General features: G+C 28.0%; 1 protein-coding gene and 1 long non-coding RNA gene across 3 annotated transcripts in view; both read left to right on the top strand.

Moving 5' to 3' along the window:
- Pus10 (Pseudouridine synthase 10) overlaps positions 1–4,173 on the top strand; it is a 30,902-nt gene extending 26,729 nt beyond the window's left edge. For both annotated transcript variants that reach the window (XM_075368338.1, XM_075368339.1), the window contains one exon: positions 4,025–4,173. In XM_075368338.1, coding sequence (XP_075224453.1) covers positions 4,025–4,087 — 63 coding nt within the window. In that variant the 3' untranslated portion in view covers positions 4,088–4,173. The remainder of the gene's footprint in view (positions 1–4,024) is intronic.
- A 6,365-nt stretch (positions 4,174–10,538) lies between these two features.
- Positions 10,539–24,693, top strand: LOC142326078 (uncharacterized). The gene is made up of 3 exons (XR_012756677.1): positions 10,539–10,623; positions 14,102–14,203; positions 24,661–24,693. It is a non-coding gene; the product is annotated as an uncharacterized LOC142326078 (long non-coding RNA).
- The last annotated feature ends 505 nt before the right edge of the window (positions 24,694–25,198 follow it).

The following is a 25,198-nucleotide window of genomic DNA, read 5'->3' as shown; positions in this document are numbered from 1 at the left end:
CATTCCCAATGGGTTCAGAATGCACCTGGGGAACTATTAAACTTCTCAGCTCAGGGTGGATGATTTTTTTGACCTAAAGAATATAAAGTACAGAAATCTAGTGTAAGAAATGTTTAAAATATAAGAGGTTACAAACAAGTTAAAAAGAACCATTGACATTAAAACAAATAATTGATAAAAAGACATTTTTTACTTTCTTGTACGAAATAAAGGAAGTATTGTGATCATGACGAATTTTAGTTTTCAGATATCAATGAAAATATCCATTTTGATCATCCCTGAATCCATTTTGACTAGTTTCAGTGTGACATACATATGTATATATCTTGCATAACTCAAAAACGATTAACTCCAAAAAAATTTGGATTTTTTTTTTTTCTTAACATCAATAATAAGCACTCATTAAGAGTTTTTCAACTATATATCATAAGTGGCACTTATTTTCATTGGTTCCAGATTTATAGCCAGATAAAATTTTAATTAATGTAATATTTGGATATTACAAGGGTAAGTCATATCGGCTCGAAACAGACTTCATCTTTTTTTTTTAATCTAAATATATTGATTTCTTAATAATTATTAACTTCTGATTATAAAAAAAAAAATTACGATAAATAAATACTGTACAATAACAATAAAAAGAAAAAAAAAGAAAAAATATCAGAAGTTTTTTTTTGGTAGGCGAAAAACACCTGGGTGTTATCATCACCCTGAATTTTATTAATAAAAGGGTAAAATAACTCCAAAATAATAAAGCCTTTAAGGTGTAAAAGTAATATTAATCATATAATAAAAATTTATTAAAACAAGTCAAGAAGGCAAAATAAAACTCAAAACTGATACCACAGATGAAGTCGCTAAAATATAAAAGTTAAAATAATCGAATAAAGAAACTATATAAAACTTACCTAATTCCGATGGGTTGTGCAATAGTTTCCCTCCCCAGATAGTAAAATTAAATACATAGAACAAAAAAAAAACAAAATTGAAAGTAAAGGTTAAAAATGATTAAAAAAACTCTTCTAACATAAAAACATATAGGATAATATTAAATTTTTTGCAGTAACCTGGTATTATGCAAAAAGAGAAACATCCGGTCCAAAATTTCTTTATTATTGTACAAGATATCACAGATGTTTCTAGGTAGATTAAACTCACGACGCAACGCCATCAGAAGTTATTAATGAAATAAAATTTTATATACTTTTCATTTAAAAAAATGTGTATATGTAATTTAATAGGCGTACAAGGTATCACGTAGTTCATCATATATTTTTCATAAAATATTACATAAAATAAAATATTTTATAATATTTCATAAATAAAATATTTCATATTCATAAAATATTTACATCAAATATTTTTAATAAAGTAATAGTATTATCAATACAAATGATTGTAATTAGTATTTTAAGTATTATTTTACTGTAACTCTAGTTTCTTTTTCATCATTTTTATTAGAGTCATCATTTTTCAAATGTAAGATTCTTAGATACATCATTTTAAGCATATGCTTTCTTAAATACACCATTTTTTAAACTATAGTTTTCTTTTTGACTTAATAACAAGTTGTTTGTTTTCTTTTCTACAAAATCTTTTTTTCATTTTTTATGACGATGTTGAATACATGACAATGACATTAACATCTTCACTGTGATCCTTTTTATTTCTTACATCATTCAATATGCTTCATCTACTTTATTGTGCGTTACATATTTCCTGGACAGAACTTGCACACTTCCTCTATAGTTTCTTTAATAAATTTTTCTGTATTTTGTGCATATCTTTTTTTTAATTTAAATTTTGCCTTTAGTGTCAAGTCAGTAGTTTGGTATTCTCTTGTCATTATGTTAAGCTTTTTTATAAAAAATTTTCAATCCGATGTGCTTACCGGCATATTTATTTTAATTAATTGAAGTGATTGTTTCTTTAAACATAGATGTCTTTAAAAGCAGATGATGTCATATTATTTAATGTATTGCTTGTGTAAATGAATGAACATCAATGTTGTAATTTTATAAACGATGCTGGTTGATGTTACTTTGGTTTTATAACTGGTAAGAGGTTGCTGATAATCCAAAATCAGAGCAAAATCTCAGTTGATCTAAAAATAATATTTAATTGAGTAATATGTGTTGAAATGGCTTAATACTGTACTACAGTACAGTATTTACGTGCAGTATTATAATTATATTATTATAAGGTATAATGGTAAATAATAAAATAAAATGCAATACACTACACTTCACTATTATGTACCTGGTAAAAGTAATATCCAGAAGTTTATTTAAAATATACATTAACATGTAAAAGATTTTCACTATCTCTAATACTACTATAGATAGATTGTACAAGCAGTAGTGTATGTACTATGTAATACTTTAATAAACACTTGTTAAAACTGCAGTAATTATCAAGGAAAAAGTTACAGCCGTTGAAAAAAAAATATTTGCATTTTACTTGTACAGATTTTTTAAAAAAGTAAGATAATTGTTTGTTGTTTTAGTGTCTAAAAACCTTTTTACTAAATTGAACTTCGTAGTTTGTGTAATATTATTTTGTACACAATGAACTATTGTCCTATCATATCCACAATGAACTAAAGTACAGCATTATCAAATTCAAAACAAGCACACACTCGAGTAGGAAATGATTGAAGGAGTAATGCCTATCATAGAATGATAAAAAAAATTTAAATTTTTAACTGCTTTATAAGTTTTTAAAACTTGATTTTATTACAAGAGGAATCACAGTTAAACTGCTCTTGGATAATCAGGAGTTGACTGTATGTGGAAGTATGTTTCCAGAATATTTTTCACAACTACCTCCCATCTGTGGATTGTAGTGTTGTTATTGGTGCCTTTCAAACACAGATAACTCAAAAGTAATCTCAAAAGTGGGACATACATACAGATATTAATTACAAAATGTAAATTTACATATAGTCATCATCTCAACATGCCAGATGATCCTAAGAATGACTTAAAATCTTTAATAGTAAGCTATTAAAAACCTTGTATTTTTAAAATTGGTTTGGTTGGTCATTTCAAAAGTTTACAGTAATAAATAATTTTCGTTGCTGACATTATGGACAGCAATGTAGCAAATATATGTATGTAGTTTAAAGGTGGACAGAGTGAAAGTGGGAAAAGTTAATAGACGTCTGATTTTATTTTTAAGTCATTAAATTTCTGTTAAGGGTTGAAAATTGTTTCCATCACATGATAATGCTTTTCTTATTTATAAAAAAAAAAAATAAGTAACAAAATTATTGATAAAAATTATAAAAGTTAAACAAAAAAGTTTAATCATTAGGAGTGATGGTAATTTTGTAAAAACATTATAAAACGTTGTTCATTTGTATTATTTCAAACGATATTTGGAAATTGTTATTAATTATACTGGAATTGATCTCCTTACATAAATGCATGCGCATACTGCATAGTTTTTTAATCTAGATTTTAATGTTTCTTAGGAGACCCTACCCTTCCAAAAAAAAAACTAATAAATATAAAAATCTGTTTCGGGTCTTTTTTGTACAACAGTGATGCTTTCCTTTCCGTTTGTTCAGTATTACCGTTCCGTTTGTTCAGTTTAGAGGAGTGGAAAAAAAGGCACAAACATATGACATGATATACAGTTTGTAATGTCATGTATGTGTATTAACCATTTACATAATTTATTATGAAATGTTTAAAAAAAAGAATTATTAATGAATATTTCTTTTGCTTATTTTTATTAAAGAAGCCCAAACCTAATCACGTATGTTAAAAACTTAATGAGTATTTATTTCCTATTGTTTTCTCTAGTGCTTTGAGTACTTACAAATGCTTGTCTGTTTATTATTTAACTGTGCTGATTTTTTTGACTCTACCTATTCCAAAATAATTCTCTCTTGTCAAAGTTTATTGGTAAATTTATATTACTGTTTTTATTTTGTTTATTAAAATATTTATTTTTTTTAATTTGGTAAACCAGATTTTATCTTTAATTGTATCTTAAAATTTTGTATGTTTTATTTCAGGATATATCTCTTGATTGGCCACCACCAGTGTCATATAAAGAAGAAAATAAAAATGTCTCTTGATTGATAAAAGATATATTAGTTTCATCAATATTTTATTGATTGAACATTTTTATATATAAGTTAATTTTTTTAAATAAAACTTAAAAATATTATTTGTCTTTTTATTTATTTCTTAAACTTATTTATTGACATTTATAATTGCTTATTTATATATGTATATATATTTTATAATTTACCTATAGCAGTGATTCTCAACCTTTTTAACTACATGACCCCCAAAAAGTAAAAAGAAAAAATATATATAGTGAATTTTTCATGATCCCTCAACCCCAATCCAGTGAAACTTAGTTAAAATTATTTAGCTTCATTGTTAGCAGTGGGTATGGACATGCATTTATGAAGTGTACAAACATGGGCAATTTGCAGGTTCCAACTTGATATGTACTTGCTCCTTATGATTTGGTTTGCTTGTGTAATTTGCTGAGAGCGTCATGTATAAAAGAGGCATAAGGGATTGCAAAATGTCAGTTTAGTTTCATGGAAAATAATGATAAATGAGGTTTTGGTTTTTTTAGTAAGTAGTCAAATGGTGTAACTTTTTTCAATTAGAATTTTATACAAAATGGATAAATTTGTGACAAAATGAAGTGAGCCATCTACATCCAATGAATCAATTTGTAAAAGTACATTTTACAAATTTTATAATTACAGATATTTAAATTATGGTTTTACCTCATTAGATGGAAAGCCACAGTATGTTGTTTGCTTTCAAGGCCTTTCTGACGAAAGCATGAAGCCATACGAATTAATTTGAGACTTGAAAACTAAATATCCAGATTATTAAAAAAAACCCTTGGAATTTTTTGAAAGAAAATTACATATTCGAGAAATTAATAAGCTTCTATTTGTAAATTAAGCCGTACTGGCTTGAGCACTTAAGCATCATATTGCAGTAAAGATGTCCAAACCCCATACAATCATAGAAAACCTCATATTGCCTTTGCAGTTGATATGGTCAGTGTTTTAATAGGTGTAGAAGAAGCAAAAAAAAATTGAAAAATTTTGCTTTCAAACGACACTGTATCAAGCTAAATTGATGACATGGCTGCTGTGTTTGAAATTTGACAATTCAGTGATTGAGTTCAAGTGGATTTTTTAGTATTCAGTTTGATGAATCAACAGAAATATTTCTCAGCAAATATTTCTCAGTTCTTATGTTTTGTGAGTTATGAATGCGATGGGAACAGATCAGTGAAAGCGAGTACTTTTTTTTGGAAACCAATACCTGGTCATGCATCAGGACATTGTCTTTCTGATTATTTTAAGAAGCTACTAAAATGTATAACACATTGAACAAAATGTATTGCAGTATGTAGTGATGATGCAAAGGCGACAGCAGGAAAGAACAGTGGATTTCTGAAAAAGTTAAAAGATCAATGAACATGAAGAGCAGAATAGATGCATTGCTTCCTTCACAGACATGCTCTTGCCACAAAAAATATGCAAGAAAATCTCAAACAAATTCTTTGTAAAGCTGTAAAAATGACTGATTTTATTAGATGTCGACCATTACAAAACAGGCTGCTTTTTAAACTATGTGATGAAATGAGGAAAAAAGAATCTCTTCTTTTCCATATAGATGTCAGATGGTTATCACAGGGAAAAGTTTTAACCCAGTTATTGCAAATGTTGAATGAATACCAAATTGATAATGATAACTCTCTGCTACTAGAAATCTGAAAAAATAAAATTTATTGAAAAACCTTTTTAACTATAATTATTTAAAATTTCATGATAATACAAATAATATGTTTTATCAATGTTATATTCAAAAATTGAAATTGTGGAATAAAAACCATTTTTATCAAGGAGGGCAATGCTCCCTCCAATGTATTTTTGAAATAGTTTATAGCCTAAGTTTTATTCAAGACCAAAACCAAACCTAATATTCCAGTGTTATTAAAAATAGACATCAAGAATGTTGACTAAATTGAAAAGAGATAGATTTTCATTTTATGTAGTTATATATTTTTTTTAAATAGTTTTTTTAAGAAATAAAAAATCTAATGTGTAAATTAAATTTAAATTGAAAAGTTTTTTAAATGTTAAGAAAAGAAAACAAGTGAGATATTTAAATTTGTTTTAGAGTATTCAGTTACGTTAACTGTTCTTTCAAGAAAATGGTCTGATATTGTAGCCTAGAAATATTCTTTTATTTCAACAATTAAAAGTAGGAGCTTAAATGTTCTTAGTGAAAATCATTTCTTTTTGAATCAGTTGAGCCGTTTCAGGGAATAAATTAAAGGGCAAAAGAGTTGTCTTCTCAATAGTTAAAGCATCATCATTAACTAAAAAACTATTAAGCTTTTCTCTCAATTTACTGTAAGTGATGTATGTAGTGTACTCTTGATTTGTACAGAGTTTATTGTTCTCTGTATTTTATGAAAACAATGTGTTAGAATTTTATACAGAACATAAAATTTGCGTGAACAAATGTAATCTAAGAAGCTTTTGTAACAAGCTTTATTAAAAATATTCGCCCATTAATTTATAAAGTTTTTATATAATTAACTCTAGAAAATCGCACTCTCCCAATTGTTTACAATATTGTTTATAAGAAATACATGGTTATCAGATTGTATGAATATTTATAATGTGTAAAAGAATTGAATAAATGTAATTGTGTAAGCGCCAAGGAATATATTACCACCCTATTCTGTAGATTGTCTCCTTTTCCTTATACTTGTTCCCTTTTTCCCCAATATTATTTTTGTGTATATCTCTAATCCTGCAAGATCCTTAATGCTGAGGGTACCAGGACTTAAGCATTTAGAGACAGTGTGTCCTTGCTGCATCTTTCTGTTTGAGGGAAGCCTGTGAACTGATTTGAGGACATCATTTCCCATCTGGAGGGTGCACAATAAGTTTAATGATGTGAATATATATATCAGATTATTAGGAATCAATAATTCATAAAAATAGAGGACTAATCGATAAGAAAATCTTTATTCCATATGTCTAGTATATGTTTAAATGTTAATTTCATTTTAACAAAAAGTATATTCTTGTTCATACTTACAAGTTACTGCTAAAACAGACTTATTAGGTAGCAGATTTATTTGGATAAGATCAAATATTTAAGATGACACCATATAATAGATATTAAATTTAATAGCTGATATTTAATTGTCAAGACATTACTATCTTTATTTATTGTACAGTAATCATAATATGCTGCTTACTGCACAATATATTGGCAAAAATTTTTCATTTTGATATAAACATTTATTTTCACTGGTTATTGTTTATTAGTAAAATGATAATATACCAATATTGTTGTACAAGTGCTAGAAGTTACCACTAGCAGAATGAGTTGAAAACAAAAGATTAAATTTTAAAAAGAGAATAATTAAGGCAGTAGTATTACTTTTAGTAGAAAAGTAATAATATTAAGTAGTGTATACTGGATAAAAAGTGGAATATTATACCTAATGGATGCATAAAGAAACTGTAAAAATGGAATTTATTATGAAAATAAGTTTTAAAGGTTGTAAAATGTGTAATTTTATGAACCGTGAGATAATACTTTCTGATACTGCTACCCATCTCACATTTATTATAAGCAATGTGACAAATTTAACAGCTCATCAATAGTTAATACTGAATGTAGTTGGTTAAAAGATATTGTGTTCAAACCTGTAATGATTTGAAAATCGTACGGTATGAAGGACCTGCCCAGGTAAAAATCCAGATGGAAGATGATTTTAGTCAGAACCTTAATCATGTCTAATTTGTTTTAAACTTTTCTGATTTTCTAATAACATTATTTATTTTGTTTGTATGCTTTTATTCATCATTTATTTAGTGAATTAAATATTAATTACTAGCTTCCTAAAGGGTAGAGCATCTAAAGGGTAGGGCATCTTGCAATGCCACCATCAGAATGAACTACATAAAGTCAACACTGGATTACAGAATTGCATAAAATCAAAAATAAAGTAAGTTTGTTTTTCTGAAGCACATTTTATCAAATAATGATTGATGGTGGTATCATCTGTAACAGTTGTAGTATATCTTTGCTAATGAAGCTTAAAACTTAGTTCATAATAACAATAAACTGTCAAGGGTGGCTTTATTTTCTAATGACATTTTTGTTAATCTATACAGTTTAATTTTGTTACTAAAATTTTTCTAAAACAAAAGTATCCTTTTCAATTTCAGTTGACAATTCTGTGTATACAAAAACAATTCTAAAATACGTCCTTGTAATAATTTAATAACTAACCTTTTCTCATTGCCAACCCATTTTGAAATATTTAGACACATAGTTTTCTAATTATTGATCATTTTCCAAGTATCAGTCAGGAAAGGCCTACTTTGGTAAATTGAATAACAATATATGTAAAATAATGAAACACTGTCATTATCAAGTTGTGGATGAATTGTGTTATAAAAACAATAAAATATTTCATACCATTTTAGAAATGTATTCTAACTCTTGAAAGAAAAGCCTCTATATTGCCTCATGAGTATCAATGTACAATAGTATCTTTGTAATCTACTCTAAAATGTATACTACAGTAATTTTTCCTCTCTGTTGGAATTATTTTAAACTACTTATTTCAAATTCCTATTATCGCGGAGGTACGAGGTCTGTTCAAGAAATACATAGACTGTTTGAATTGCTCAGGTGCAGTTGGTTCCAGTCAAATCCGCTTGGCGTCACCATGTTTGTACAGATCAGCTGATTACAATGCAGTTTTTTGATTGCAAATATCATTATTGGTTGCTTAGGTACGCGATTGTTTGTGAAGTGTGTTTTTTTTCATTTGGCGGATTTTATAATGAGTGGCTTGAACGAGCAAAGAATTGCTGTGAAATTTTGTGTTTAACTTGGAAAATCTGCGAGTGTAACTTGATATGCTCAAGACGGCTTACGGTAACGTTGCTATGAAGTGTGTGACATGTTTTAAGTGGCATGGACGTTTTAAGGATGGACATCAGTCGATTGAAGACAATGAGCATTCTGGACGTCCTTCTACATCAACTGACGACTCACACGTAGATAAAATCAACATCCTGATTCGGGCAAATCTATGTCTGACCATCAGAGAGCTTGCTGAAGAGTGTGGAATATCAGTTGGATCATGTTACGAGATTTTGACTGAAAAATTGAAGGTGCACCACTGGTTTTTTCATCAACGACAACGCTCCAGCCTATTCAACCCTCAGAACTCGTGAGTTTTTGACCAAACACTCGATCACTGTTCTTCCCCACCCACCGTACTCACTGACCTCACTCCTTTTGACTTCTTCTTAAACTCAAAAGACCTTTGAGAGGAAAAAAATTTGAGACGATTCCTGAGGTTGAGGCAAATGTGATGAAGAACATCACAAAAGAAGCATTCCAGGACTGTTTCCAAAAGTGGAAACACCTTTGGGATAAGCGTGTGCATCGGGGAGGAGAGTACTTTAAAGGGGACCCAGTCAAGTAACTTCTAAATAAAGTACATTTTGTTTTATGACATTAGTCTATGCATTTTTTAAACAGACCTCGTATTTTTAGCTTTTAAACATCATTTCTTTTTCAGCTTATCAGTTAATTAGTTTTTTAACTTTTATAGCTAACCTTTAGTGAGTGAAATAAATATTATTTGAGAAATGGGAAATTGTTTGTCCAAAAAGATCCCAATTTTTTCATGAGAAAAAATAAGTTTCTAGTCACTTAATAGGATGGATTTTTTGAGACGTTTCTTTGTGCATATCACACTGTTGTTAATTTGAGTAATGTTTAAAAGTGTACAAAACCGATACTTTTTGTAGTTTTTCTCCAGTCTTATGAAGAAAATTGTTGGTAGTCAAATGGAATAATAAAACAAGGTAACATAATAATAATAATAACATAAAACAAGAACTTAGATAAAATAAGAACTCTTTCAAATTTGACCATTTCTAAAGAATAAATTATTAAGCTTAAAATTCATTCTCAAAATTATAATATAGCTAAAGTGAATATAAAAATGAATATTGTGTAATTAATATATCTTCACTATCATTTAATTAATTTAGTTTATCAACCAAGTTCACTGCTGGGTTTGAGTACACTATAATGGTAAATATACATTTCATAGAAAATTGTCATGTTTTGTTTTTAAAAATTTTGTTCATTTTCATTTAATTATCCCATGCATAAACCATGAATAAATGTTTAAAAATATCAATACATCATTGTAATTAGATGTAAATTATTGTGGGATGCAATTGACATTGAATTAATAAAAATATTTTTTCCCCATCTCTTTTACTGTTATATTTAAGTATGCAGTTCTAAATTTATTGTTTTATTTAACATGAATAAACTTCCTGTTATTTTATGTGTAAAACAAAATTGATAGAATAAATATTATTTCCTCTCTTTCCCCTCTCTCTCACTCCTTTTTATTGTTTAATACAATAAAAGTACTGCTTTAGGAAAGAAGTACTCATATAAATAAACAAGCCAAACGGATAAGTTTAGTAACACTGAATCAGCAGTTAACATTGAATTCAGTTTCAAGTTTCATTGTTTTATGTTATTTAATTATAAAGGTTTATATGTAAGTATATATATATTAATAAATGTAAATAAATATATATATATATATATATATAGTATTATAACTGGTACTGGCCCAGTCACAGAACAGTTTTTTATGATGAAGTTTAATAATTAAAAATATTCAGGGAATTTAATATATAGAACTTGAGGGAGATGAGTACTCTTTGTGCATATAAATTGTTTTTACAATACTAATAATAATTTAAAATTCATACTTTTGCAATGTTAAATCAAAAGTATATTTTATAATAAAGTGTTTTTAAATACCTTACATCAAAATATTTCAAGGTGTCTTTGTGACTATCTTCAGTTACTAGTGCTGTTGTTTTTATACTGATGTCAGCTGATGTTACTTTGGCAGTTTTTTTTAATTATGCAGACATATTTAAATTATGATTGATAATTGCGTTGCACTTGAATCATGTATATTACATTAATAAATACTTTTTGTATGCTTTTGTATATTCTCATATATCATAATGTTCAGATTTGTTAAGATATGTTCCGTTTCCTGTGTATGTGTAGGATATGAAGGTTATAGTCAGCATTGATGGATTTATTGTTTGTTTTTATGAGGTTTAGCAAATTTTGGCCCTATATTGCTGTAGAAGACTTAAGAGTTATTGTTTCTTTGTTGGAACAGATACAGATTTTGTTGATAACTTAACAAAGTATTTTATAAATAAATGTAGGATTTTTAATGCAAGCTAATAGAAAGGAACCAGAAAATCTGGCTTATAAATATTGACGATCAGAAAAATTAGCTTGTATCTAAAATTGCCTGAAAGATGGTCATAAAATTAGTTTATTAGAAACAAAATTTAAAACAAATGTTCAAATAACCAGACGTTACTAGTAAGTATTTTGAAACTTTATCATTGATAATGCACAACTTCACTGTTGAATAATTATGGATGACCAATAGCCTTTTAGAATTCTATTAAAACCCTTTTGTTTTTTCCTCCCTTAAATTTTGTGAATGAGAGAGGATATCTCCTATCAAGGTTCATCTTTGTTTGTTTGTCCAAGTTAGAGATTTCATTGATTCAGATGTTAGAAACTAATTTATGCTTCTGATTGGATTATCTGAAGAAACAATGTTTGTAATTTTTACTCCAATTCTAAAAACATTGTTAAAAATATTCATTTACAGTGTTCTCTAAGTATTTTTATTTGTTAATTAGTAATTTTCATTATTATTTTCCTTTTTTCATTAATTTTTATACCTTATATACATTTTTCCTCAGTGTATGTTGGTGATGACTTTTTAACAATTGAAATAGCCATATAGGTATAGAGTTAATGAAAAATTTTCTGTAAACAGATATTAAGCATATCCACATACCACTGAATGTTTGGTCTAGACTTCTTTTTACTATAATTAAACAAACACGTGTTTGATAAATAAACATTACATGTAAGTAGAATGAATATGAGATAATAATAATAATAATAAATGATAAATTACAGTATATTAATATATGTAAACAAATAAGATATTATGTATTGATAAATCTTGGAATATCCTAGCTAAAACAAGCTACAATTATTTTGATAATACTTGGTGCTCTTTGAACATGACAAGAAGTACAAACAAAAGAGTACCTTTAAAGCACTTCTGCAGGACATATAAGCTCAAAGCAATTGAGCATCTTTTTGCATCTTTATTTTTTTTTTATCTTGTTTCCCTCAAAAAAAAAAATACATATATATGTTGCATTTTAATTTACAAACATGCAACATAACTATGTTAAACTGAGTGAATGATTACCATAACTTGCATATTAAATCTATGATTTTTTGACTAATTATTATTTAAAAAAATTAAATTATCATTTCTGTTATTTATGATTACCGTTTTTTACATTTATAAATTTAATTGTTTACCTTTTGATGTCTGGGTCTAATAATTACATATAAAAAAAAACAACCGGCAAATCAGAAGAAGTAGTAACAAAATAATAAATTCTACAAAACTTCTCAACATGCATTCTTTTAAATATATGTATAATAGAGTGATTAGAAGGTGTAACTTACACTAGTGAGCATCTCAGGCTCATATTGAGCTTTTGTTACAGCTGTCAAACAGGGCACAGCCCCAGGTAAACATCTAATAAACCACACAAATTTCAAGGACAATAGTAATAAAGTTTCTAGTTTTGTAACATGAATACTCTCTTCATTTGGGTAAACACCCAGAAAATTAAGTAGTGGGAGGGATGAATGATAAGGGAAAAATGTGGGTAGCATGAAAGAACAATCTACCCATACAGGAAAGGTAGATTTTACAACCCCATTCAGAGGACAGCATCAATGCTGTTGAGGTCACTGATGCTTATACTGTTTAAAACTTTTTGGGAAATCAAGGAATTTTTAATCAGGATGGAACAGCCCGTTACGGATCAAAACCTTTTCACTTATCGGTTGAAATATTTGTTGCAGTAAAAAATATTTATTTTATAAAGAGTCTCAAGAACAAACTAAGGCTTCTTAAAAGAATACTCTTTTATTCAAGTATTTGAATAAAAGTAGTCATCTGAATTATAAACCCTTGAGAAAATCCCATTAAAGTTTGATTACCTATTTGATTACCTATTAAAGTTAATGAGCTGTATGAGAATGCATAGCCAACTATTTAAAAAAACATTAGTTTGTTTTGATAAAACAATACTTATCAGTGAGATATTTATGCTTGGAGGGATTTACTAGATTATGTGTCTGTCACTTTATTACCAATGGTGCTTAGTAAGCTAGACTCACTCAGTTCTAGCTGACTTGCTGTGCTTGACAGAATTACTATGCTGATGAGCAATTAACTAGAAGGATTTGATCCAGTGTGGAATTTTCAAGCACAGTGTCTGATCTTTAGAATAATGAAAAAAGCCACCTTTGACTAGTCATTTGAAATAGACCTGACCAGGATGCCCAAGTTTTGTAGGTAAATGTTTCTAACTACACTGAAAAGTAAGAAGTTTCATTATTACAATTATTCTAAACCTCAATTAGCTGGCACAATAAGCCTATGGTACCAGAGACTGAGGTCAGAGTTTGTATAAAGATCAATGGACAATTGTACTGCCTCACTTTATATATTCTTACATAGGTCTGCGCTTTAGTTAGATTCCAGTGTTAATTACCAATTACTTATTATAATAACACAAATATGATTAATATTATTGCGAGGAAATGTCATAAAATGACTGAAAAAGGTTTTTAATTATAAAAAAATATGTAGGTGTATATTTATTTGTTGTTGAAATTTGTTATCTTTTATATTCATCATATTATGAGTAAAAGAAATAAATGATGATTACAGATAATACTATTGTTCAACTGACAAGCTATAGTTGAAAAATTTTGCGGAATGCTCATTTTATATCATTATTAAAATTAATGAGTGGTCACGCATTGGTTTAGTGAAATACCTTCCGGTTGTCAATGAAATAGAGTTGTAAATATTATATTCATTATTCCAGGGACATAAGAGTATTTAATAACACAAACTGAAATTATGATTAACAGAATGGCATACTGTTTGATTTTCCTGTTAATTCTATTGAAGTCATGCAATATAAGTGGTATGTATTTATTTTACTTTTATTAAGCTACATTTTTAGTTTTTTATTTTATTGTAATGAAATAAGATTTGTGATAAGAATAAATAAACCTATACAATATATAATAGGTGGTAATTTATAACAAGTAGACAAAGCTTCACTCCTTACTTTTAATTTTATAAAATAAAAGCTAGCATTACAGTTGTTCAAAAAATGTTTCTTTTTTACAGTTTTTGATTTTGTAATTTATAAGATTTTTATAAGTAGACAAATTTTTCCCTGTTGTTGATGCGAGTATATTGTTTTCATGAACTTTAGTAATAACTAATTTGTTATTTAGCTTTTTTTTTTTCAAGAAAATGTATTATGATGCTTTTATAAATTATTTTTGTTTATTTTTTTATGATTATTATCCTTTTATTTTTTATATAGTAATATTTTTTCTCACTAAATAGATGGAGACACTATATAAAATGCATTATTTCCAACAAAGAAGGATACATTAGTTTCTTGTTTTATACTTTGTTTTAATTTTTCTTATATTTACGATTTATGTAAAGTTCATGATATAAACTGCAGTAGTTTCTTTTTCTAAAATTATTGAAATTCATAATACAGATAATTCCTTTGGTGAATTAAATGGTGTCACTTGCTGGGCTAAATATATCCTGCATTTTTACTGAATCTGCATGCTGATATGAAACTTTATTTATTTGGCTTATTGAAAGAGATAATAGGAAACAGGTTTATTTTGAGTGAGCTTGGCATGGTATGATTGTTTTTTCTGAGAATGGGTATGAATCAGTATGACAAATGCTTTATATCAAGTAATATTTTTTTTGTTTGAAAAGAAAATTGTTAGTTTACTTGGTGAATTGATAACATAAATTAAAAAATATTTAATAAATATATTTAAAAATATTAAATAAATGTGATAATTAGGAAAAATCATATAGTGAATCAAATGTTTTCTGAGTATTTTGGCCAAATTATTGTTATTATTATTAAAAATTAGTATTTTGTAACTATTCTTTCTTCCTTTTTATAATCGTAATATTTTTAAAGGTTACTTTAACGTTACTTTTGTTCTGATCAAATTGTTAACATAGCTAAATCAATATTTTATTCTCTTCGTACATAATAATACATTATGTAGAACTCATTAAGAATAGTTAGGTGTGTTGCTCTACAAATAAATGTAGGAACTGTCCCAACTTTTGAATGATAGGATTAAGAGAAACTGTGATAAAGCCTTGGTGAGAGCACTGGAATTCGAATGTTGTCAGTTAAAACCTTGTTAAATATTATTTAAATAATTATGTAAAAAATATATTTTGCTCCTGTAAATGAAAGTATTTTAATTTTGTTTAAAATAAATTGATGAAAATATCTTTCAAAAAGGTTAATAATTTATTAAAACTTTATTAAATCTCATATGCCGATTTATTGTGCTGAGTTACATGAAAACATTCAATTAATTACTTGATTAATGGAGATGTATATTGTTTTATGTTGTTTTTTTTTTACTGGAATAAGTAAATGATTTTTTCGTAGCAAAGTAGACATTGGTAATTATTAACGCATGAACAGGTTAAAATTCTTAATTTGCCTAATATTTCAATATGATTTTTATTTATTTCTTACAGCCCATTATTATATCTTGAAAACTTGTTTTGATTTTTTGAAGGAACATGAAGAGAAAATATATTTCAACCAGAAATATATGTAAGCATAACAAGTATTTAATAATTATGACAAACTTTGCGTTTTGTAAGATGCTTCAAAGTGAAACAGTATGGTTCTGTTTTATTGAATATGAAATCAATTTTATTTGGTATTATTCTTAACTGTGGAAGATACATTTGAATAAGTAAGATTAAGTATGAATAAGGACAAATTTAATATAATGCACTGATGGATTTTGGTTGATAACCTGTAAGTATACTACTAGAGGATTTGTGAAATCTTTCATAGATGAAAATGCTGATAAGACAGTTTTGTAAACGGATCAAACTGAATCATCCTTTATTTATTTCCTATGAACTCCATCTTATCAGTACTTTTTGTTTTATAGTATTTTCTTCAAACATTTAATTTCAGTATACGCTGCCTGACATTTTTAATTCATTCAGCCATTCAAACAATATTAAAAAGTTTTTTATTTTTATTTAAAAAGATTAATAAATTGAAAGTAACAAGGTTTTTAAATGTTTTATCCTACATTACATAGGGTGGACAATTTTTTATCTAAATAAATTGAATAGCAAACTCCACTTAAAAGTGATAAAAATAAAATTTCAAAAATTGAAAATTAGAAATCTAGTTTTTTATTTCTCCATTAATTTTTATCTTTATGTCTTCATATTTTAATTTGATACATAAAAAAATAGAGATGTTAAACAGTTTTTGCAGCTCAAAATAATTAAGATTTCAGGGTCTTATTTCAAAAGCGGATACATCCCTTAATTTTCATTTTTTGAATTACTAATATTGTTATGTAGATTATTAATGAATTAAATAATAATATATGATATTAAATTACTAATGTTTACCTTACCTATCATTGTAATATTTATATTTCAATTTGTCTTATCATAGCTATATCATTGGCTGTGTACTAGTAAGTACAGTCAATTCATTTGTGTTTTGCGTGTGTTTGTCAGTATCAGTTATTTTCATCTTATAAGGGTTTGATTGATTTAATCCATGAGGTGTCAGATAAACAACATGTTGTTTGTTTTTTACAGGCCAAAGGGATTTTACAAAACCCTAGATTTTGTGTTCAGGTTGATTAAATGTCTCCTTCGCAAACAACTGGGAAAATAAATGGCATTGTGCAAAGGCAAGTTGTCACAATTCTACTCATTTAAAGAGCCGGTATGTGGCTGCAATCCAGCAGACTGAATTTGGGAAATGTTGTTTATTACCTGTATGCATGGATTAAAAAATATACCACTTTTAAATTTTGTAATGAAGAATTTGATGTGGGTAGTGCCACTGTAATTAATTAGAAAAATTTTGTAAGGGAAGTGTATATGAACATGTTACCTTGTAAACCAGTAATAACAGGCGAGAATAGTCTGAACATGGAAGTAAATGAATCTTTTTTCAAGACAAAGATACAATGTGGCGATGGTTTCCCTTTAACAGTGGGTGTTTGGGGGAATTAACTGAGAAATAAAAAAAAAAAAAGTACATGTAGTCCTCGGTTGAATGAAAGTGTGTTAGTTTTTTCAGAGTACCATTGATTCTGTAGAATTTTTTGATAAAAATTGAATCATTAAATAAAATTCAATTTCAAAACTGTTTGTGAAACTATGTTTTCATCTTATGAGACGTGTATTTTTTCCAGTTGCATGTTTTACTATATTCCTAATTATCTCTTGTAAGTTTAAGTATAATTAAAATCCTGTGCATTTTTTTTTTTGGCATCAATTTGACAATATAAATTATGCAACAAATTCATCTTTAGTCTATTTAGAGGAAGTATATAGATTTAGATACAATTATTAATTTTTGTTTTGGTAAGAAATCTTTAATATAAGAAATAATAATAATAATATTACAGAATTTTAATATTCATTTTAATTAGGTTTACTATTATTTCTTTTTTATAAAACTTTACAATATTAGAAAAATGATTAAAATAATTTTTTTAAATATTTGGTTATGCTATTTAATATATTTTTAAGTTTATTTAGTAATCTCAAAAATAAAAGATAATTTTTATAAAATAATAATAATTCACTGAGCTTACTTTTTTACTCTTAAAGAAAAACTCTGGCAAAAATTTCCCTGAAGATTAATTAATTGTTTTAAAATTATCAACAGATTGTAAAAATATGTGCTTGTATGTTTAAACACTCACATGAATGTGTGTGGCCACACACACATAAACAAACAAACAAACAAATTCAACTTGCCATAATAGCTAAGTAAATTGTTTTCCATTCTACTATCAGTTAAAATTAACAAGTCAGAATATTATTATAATCAAATTTTAATATTATTTTTATGTGTAGGAATTGTGTTTTAAACCTTGCATACCAAGGTTGCAACTGGGAGGTTTGGCCAGTTGCTGCTGATTCTGACAGAGGAACAGGTGTGGGCCAGTGTGAGAACACTTCCCGAATGGTGAAGACCTCCTGCGGGAAGAAATAGTGTTGATGACATTCCACCCTTTCGGGTCAAGGAGCAAGGAGCTACCCAAGCCAGTAGACAGATGAGACTACACAAGAGTCCTGGCCCAGATGGCATACAGGTCGAAGTAGTTCGCATCTTAGTGGAGGAGACACCGGCAGAGGTCCTCCGAGTATTTAATAACATGCTGCTCCGTGGTTCCTTTCTGGAAGATTGGAAGTGGTTGAGGTTTGTCTTGGTGAAGAAACTTGGTATGGTGGAGGTGCCCACTTCGTATAAGTCCGTCTGCCTTATTAATAATTTGATGAAGCTTTTTGAGAGGATGCTCGATGCCAGGCTCCATGAGATTATGGTGAACAGAGGGCTGCATGTGAGGTAATATGGCTTTCGACCAGGATGGTCGACGGTCAATTCAGTTAATGCAGTGATGAAGATTGTGGATGCAGCAGTGGCGGGCACTTGGAGGACACACAGGATTCCAGTGGTGATACTTTTCAACGTCCAAAATGCCTTTAACTCCCTCAGCTGGGACTCTGTCTTCCGGGCGCTGAGATAAATCCTGTGTCCTGTGATAAATCTCTGTTTGTCCCAATGGTAGGGAGGCGGCAACTGGTGCCCTTCCCTATTTTGATGAGGGAGCGATGGTCCAATTATGTGAAAGCTGCTAAGTATTTGGGAGTGTGGTTGGACCATAGACGGTCATTCACTCGTAATGTCCAGGCGGTAAGTAAGAAAGCTGGGCACACTATCAAGAACTTGGTTTAGTTACTATCGAACATCGGAGAGCCCCATACATCAGAAGTTGTACATGCATGTGGCGACCTTGATTTTCCTTTATGGTGCCCCAGTGTGGAAGAGAGCTATGGTGGTAGGGTGTAGCAGAAGACTGTTGGAGCGAGTTCAGCGCCGACGTCTAAGGACGATGCTAACGCAACTGTCTACAGGGATTGGCAAGCCAGGTGAGATGCATCCATGAAAAGAAGGTGGACACATCATTTGATTATGCATGTGGGCCGGGCCGGGAGGAAGTTTGGTGAACTGGGATTCTGATTGTCACAATTCCTGACCGACAATGGGGTCTTTTATTCATACCTGTGTAGACGAAGAAGAGCTGAAGACCTGTTCTGCCCCTACTTCTGGGAGTTAGACGCACTGGAACATGTGATATTCCATTGCCTACGGTGGAACGAGGAACAAAGCGACTGTACTGCCATAACTGGGCATCTCGAGGTGAGGACGATCATTGAAACGATGTTACACAGTTCAGTGGACTTTGACACCAAGATGGGTTGTGTGTCAGGAGTACTGCAAATGAAATATCGGGAAGCGAGGAGGTGAGGGACACCTCCATACAGAGCTGCTGTTCACCCGTGCTTGCACGGGTAGGCAGTGATGATGAAGTATGGGGACTCGAGCCCCTGAGCTAAAAGACTGAGTCCCGGTGGGGCCATCCCTTCAGGGGTGTCCACGTGAGAGCTGAAGCTTAAAGTACAGAGTCCTGGTTGCTGAGTGATGGAGGCCGGGAACGGCATATCTGGTCTTGGTGTTTCCATCATCTGGCAGCTACAGGCAAAGGCACCTCCTGGAACCATTTTCATGCTTAATTGGGGTTCTAGTTCTGGGAGGCAGGGATAAAAAAGAAGTACCTTGTATACCAAAGGAACGGAGTAGAAAGGACTGTACTTTAAATCCTAATAAATAGTACTGCTAAAAGATCTTTGTAGGGACTCTTAGAGCAATTCCAAGGCAGAATGTACTATATATTGAAAAATAAATAAATATTTTATTGAGATTAGTGCATATTAATATATAAATCTATTGAGGAGTTGTTAGCTGTATTACTCCAAGATTGTAAAAAGAATTTGCCTCAGCATTTACCTTGATGGTTCAAAGGAAATCGTGGTATAACTTTTATCAGAATAGCATAAAATAATAAATATTTAATTTTAAGAAAAGAAGTGGTTTGCTTTTCTGTTAATAATAAAAAAAAAAAAAAAAAAAAAAACATTAAATGTAATATATATAAAATAAGAAATATAATATTAAAGAAAATATGCAAAGATACTTATTTTGCAAATAAATTGCACATAAATTGTTACTTTTAAAAAAATAAGTAACAAAATATTACGATTAAGGCATAGATGACTTTTTTTCTATTATATTATGTGCCTGTTAAACAAAGATGCAGAAGATTCATTATATTTATTGTTTATTTCTTTTATTCTAGAAGAATAATTTTACTGTTTCTTTCTTTTATTTTGTTTGTTTTTTATTTGTGGTTTATAATATGACGTTTTTATTGATCATAGCTATTGTGTAACATGAGAACTATTCTAAATGAATGCCTCTTATCATTCAGTAGCAGTAAATTATTAGCTTTGAATACATAAATGAAACTAGGAAGTGGGTGTAACCATTTCTTTACCATTTACACCTTTATTATTCAAATGCCAGATATTGATTTTTTAGTAATGGGTATAAAATTGTTCTGCTGTTTTATTTTCAGCTATGCATTACTTAGATATCAATGTTGTACTGTTTGTTACTAGTACAGTTCATGTGTTTGAAGAAATTATCTTTAAGAAATTACGGGTAAAATTTGTGGAAAATTATGATTACAAATTTCAGAAAATGAATTTTATTTTTTATTATATGTTATAAAGATGGTTAGATTACATTTCAAGTACCTTTAAAAAATTCTGATTTAAAAACAATTTAAATTTAAATTCAGTTATTTAAATAACTGTTAACTGTTAGTATTTAACTGTAACTGTTAGTACTTTAAATTACTGTTGGACTGTTAGTATTTATTTCTATAAAAATTAATTTAAAAAAATTTCTAACATGTAATCCCACCAAGAAATTCTCACATCCAAATTCATATTATAAATATATGCAATGGTATAACATTTATAAGGTTATAGTTTTGTGAATATTATGTAAATTTACAAGAATAACAAGATAATAAATGGAAACCATGATAAACAAATAAAATTAGCATGAATTAGTATTTTTATTTCTTAATTAATATCATCTGAACAATCTGTTTATCTGTTCTTATTTACAAAAATTTCATTTCAAGAAATCCACCAAAAAATGTTTTAAAAATCAGATTTTTTAACTTTCAGTAATTTTTAATCAACAAACATTATATCTATAATAGTAATAAAAATTAGTAGATTTTTAATACTAATCATCAGTATTATTAAAACATCCTAAACTTGTCTTTCAGGTATGTTTTTATGTTAAAAAAAATCTACCAAAGAAGGTCTGGTAGACAGCAGTTTGGACTACAAGAAAACAAATTTTTAATTAAATATAATACATTTTGAATATCACATAGTAAAGTTTAAAAAAAAAATTGCATTTATTTCTTGAAACATTGTTGATGTGGTAGTGTTATTCTTCAATGAATATATTTATTCTGTTTTCTTGTTCAATCATGATCCGAAAAAAACATTTTATATAGAGAATGATTCATGAAGAATCTAACAGACTATCAGGATATATTCTGCTGGTAGAAACGAAGAAGCAAGTTCAAAGATTTGGAAGCATTTTCATTAGCAAATATCAGCTGGCAAAAAACTTTGTCCTGATTTCTTCACCTTCAGTAAAATTATTCTGGATTGTAATTATTGGGACTAAAATTAAGGGATAAATTTAGTAATTTTATTAGACATCTGACCTGAAAATTTGAAAAACAAAGTAGGTACTAGAATTGCATTTTTAGTAGTTTTCTAGAACCTGGGGTAAAAGACAAAAGATTGAGATTGAAAAACATAAATTTTATGTTTGGTGTAAAATAATTTGTTAAATGGGTAATAAACATGTACAGGTTTTAAATAAAGCTTATATAGAACTTGATTCTGAATAAAATGGTATGAATAAATGGCTACATAAACTAAATAGAAACGTAGAATGTCAAAATCTATTAAAAACAAAACAAATCAAAATGTTGCAGGTTTTAATTAGGTACTAAATGAAAACAAAATTTTCAGTATTACAAAACAAAAGAATTATATATTTTAGAAAAGTAACAAATACAAGCAATAAAACCAACTTACAAATAATTAAATAAACTGTTGAAAATATCTTCTGCCACACTGGGTACAGCATTCTCCCCAACAAACAATTTGGTTTATGTATATTTCTGATTTCAGTATATCTTCAATTAAATCTAAGAAATGAGGCCAATGTACAAATAGCTGCATTCATATAACTATGTTTTGTTATCTGCACCTGGAGGTGAACAGCCTATATTATCTACGTATTGATTCTAGCTCCTTGTAGTTTTAGTTTTGGGGAAATCGTTTCAAATAGAGAAATCAAAATTTTCTTTCTTACTCACACAATATCCTTTGTATTATCATTTATGTATGTTCAGCCATTGGGAATTTATAACTCGCTTATTTGTACTGAATACAGTGATTATTATTACCTTGGAGTAGGAAGGAATATATAAAGGTAGACCGAAGGATTGGGTGGGGGGGGGGCCATGTTATAATGCTTACAATAAATATTTTATTAGAGATGACCAGCTGATTTAACAAATCATTGGTTCTTTTAATATCATACATTCTGATCTACAAAAAGCCTTCTAATCCACTCTATTCTATTATAGCATGTTCAATCCTGCTTCTCAAGAATAAGATAATTCTGCTGGTATGTCATCTACCCTTACTTTACCTTATTTTCATGTAATTAAAAATTTAAATATAACATTTTCAAAACATTATTTAACGATTTTACTATCATTTGTTATTGAAATATAATAATTGAAATGAGCACAAGAAATCTCTATTACTATTATTGCTTGTTTTTAACTTTTCTGTTTCATATAACATTATTAATTAATTTTATATAAATTTTCACATTATTTTTAAAGTAAATTTGAAATGAATTTATACTGAATATAATTTTTGTAGGTATATGATATTATATTTTAGATAATATTTTTAAAGCCATTTTATCTACTAAGATTTGCTCTAAAATATTACTTATTATTCCATTTGACTATTATTAAAATATTAACAACATATTTTATAACTTTTTGATTTAATAGATATGGATATGATTTTATAGATAATCACATAAGTTATAAGTGAACTGGTATTTCCAAAAAAAAAATATTGTAATGTTTTTTTATTTTAAATTATTAGAACGTTTTCATACTACGTTGACTATAAAAGTATGTAAATGTTTTCATACCATAGATATGGAAATACTGAAGATACTGTTGAGATGGCGGTAAACTTATATTTTCATTATATCTATTCTTATACTTGTATAGGTGAATATAATGTAATTTCTATGCTCATTTATTTATCTTTCGGAAATACTTATAATTCCATAAAATTAAACAATCAGTTTTATCTGTTTTTAAGTATTATCAGTTTTTTCATTAATTTAAGATGACTTAAATTAATAAAATTTGAAAGGTCCTATTGATTAATGAAAAAGTATATATATAAAAATGAATGGTTTTTTGTTTTTCGATGTGCATTCCTATACCATTCATCTGATGCAATGAAACTTTGGTGAGTTGTGCACATGCCCGCGAAGGTTTCTAAATTAGTTTGGACCTGCTACGTGGCATTGCGGTTGAGATATTTTGAAAAATTGTATTTATGGTCCAATTTGGCTCATATTCAGAATATATATTACTTACATGAAAATAAATATTTTTGCTAAAAATTTACCTGCTAGGTGGCACTGGGTCGGAATATTTCAAAACATTATATTTATGGTCCGATTTGGCTCATATTCAGAATATACAAGTAACATGAAATTTTCATTTATTTAAATAGTACAGTATTAATATTTGGCTAGCAACATACAGGTTATTATACGTATGTTTTTATTTTATTTAACTTATGACTTCATATACCTTTGAATATGTATATGTAATTTTAATCTTTTAATATTTTGTGTTTAATATGTAATTGTATACAAATTTTCTGTATGACTGATGATGCGGGATTCCGTGAAAGTACTATCATAAAAATTATAAAGAAAATAAAAATAATAAAATAAGGTAAGAGTTTTCTTATTTCTTTACATGGGTGGATTGTTGATTTATATTATGTATATATATATATATATATATATATATATATATATATATATGGTGCATTTATTCCAATAAAAAGGAATAAAACAATTTGTTGCTTTCTGCTATTTGTGCAATCTTTTTTATGATAACATATGTATGACATTTGAGGTAAAAGTGACATTAATCAGAATTGGTTTCCCTAACAATAAAGATGTTCATTATACAATATTAATAGTGTTGTCAGTATTGTTGATTAAATTTCATAATGTGTTTCTTTAATTTTTAGGGAGTTTGAGGAGAAAAGAAAATTATGATTTATCCAGAAATAAGGTTTGTATGAATTTCATCGCCATATATTTTTTTATAATCTTTTTAATGGACTATTTTATTTTTATTGTGTACTATCTTATTTATAGAATATTATTTCTAACAGTAGATTTTAATAATTTGGTAGTATTAGCAGGTATTTTTAAACTGAAAACCCAATATTGTGTTAGTGATACATTATAAAAAAAATTACCAAAAAAATCATTAATTTAAAGAATATTGGAATAAATATTCAGTATATATAGCATTTTATTTTTCATTAAATTCTTTTTTTTGAAATTGAATTTTATTTTTCCTTAATTAACTAGTTAAAATATTAATATTATTACAAATTAATATGCAAATTAATTTTCATTATCCCTATCTACAACTTCGGCAGGAGATATATCTCTTGTTGAATAGTAAGTCACGATACTATTAGTACAACTTCTTGACAAAGAGGAAGAGTTGGCCATTCATCTGTCTATGCTATTTATCTGGGTTTCAGATTTAAATTC

This window comes from Lycorma delicatula, chromosome 6 (genome assembly GCF_047948215.1).
Source record: "Lycorma delicatula isolate Av1 chromosome 6, ASM4794821v1, whole genome shotgun sequence".
Classification (NCBI taxonomy): domain Eukaryota; kingdom Metazoa; phylum Arthropoda; class Insecta; order Hemiptera; family Fulgoridae; genus Lycorma; species Lycorma delicatula.
Note: the sequence above shows the minus strand (reverse complement) of the source record. Positions and strands in the feature narration are given on the sequence as shown.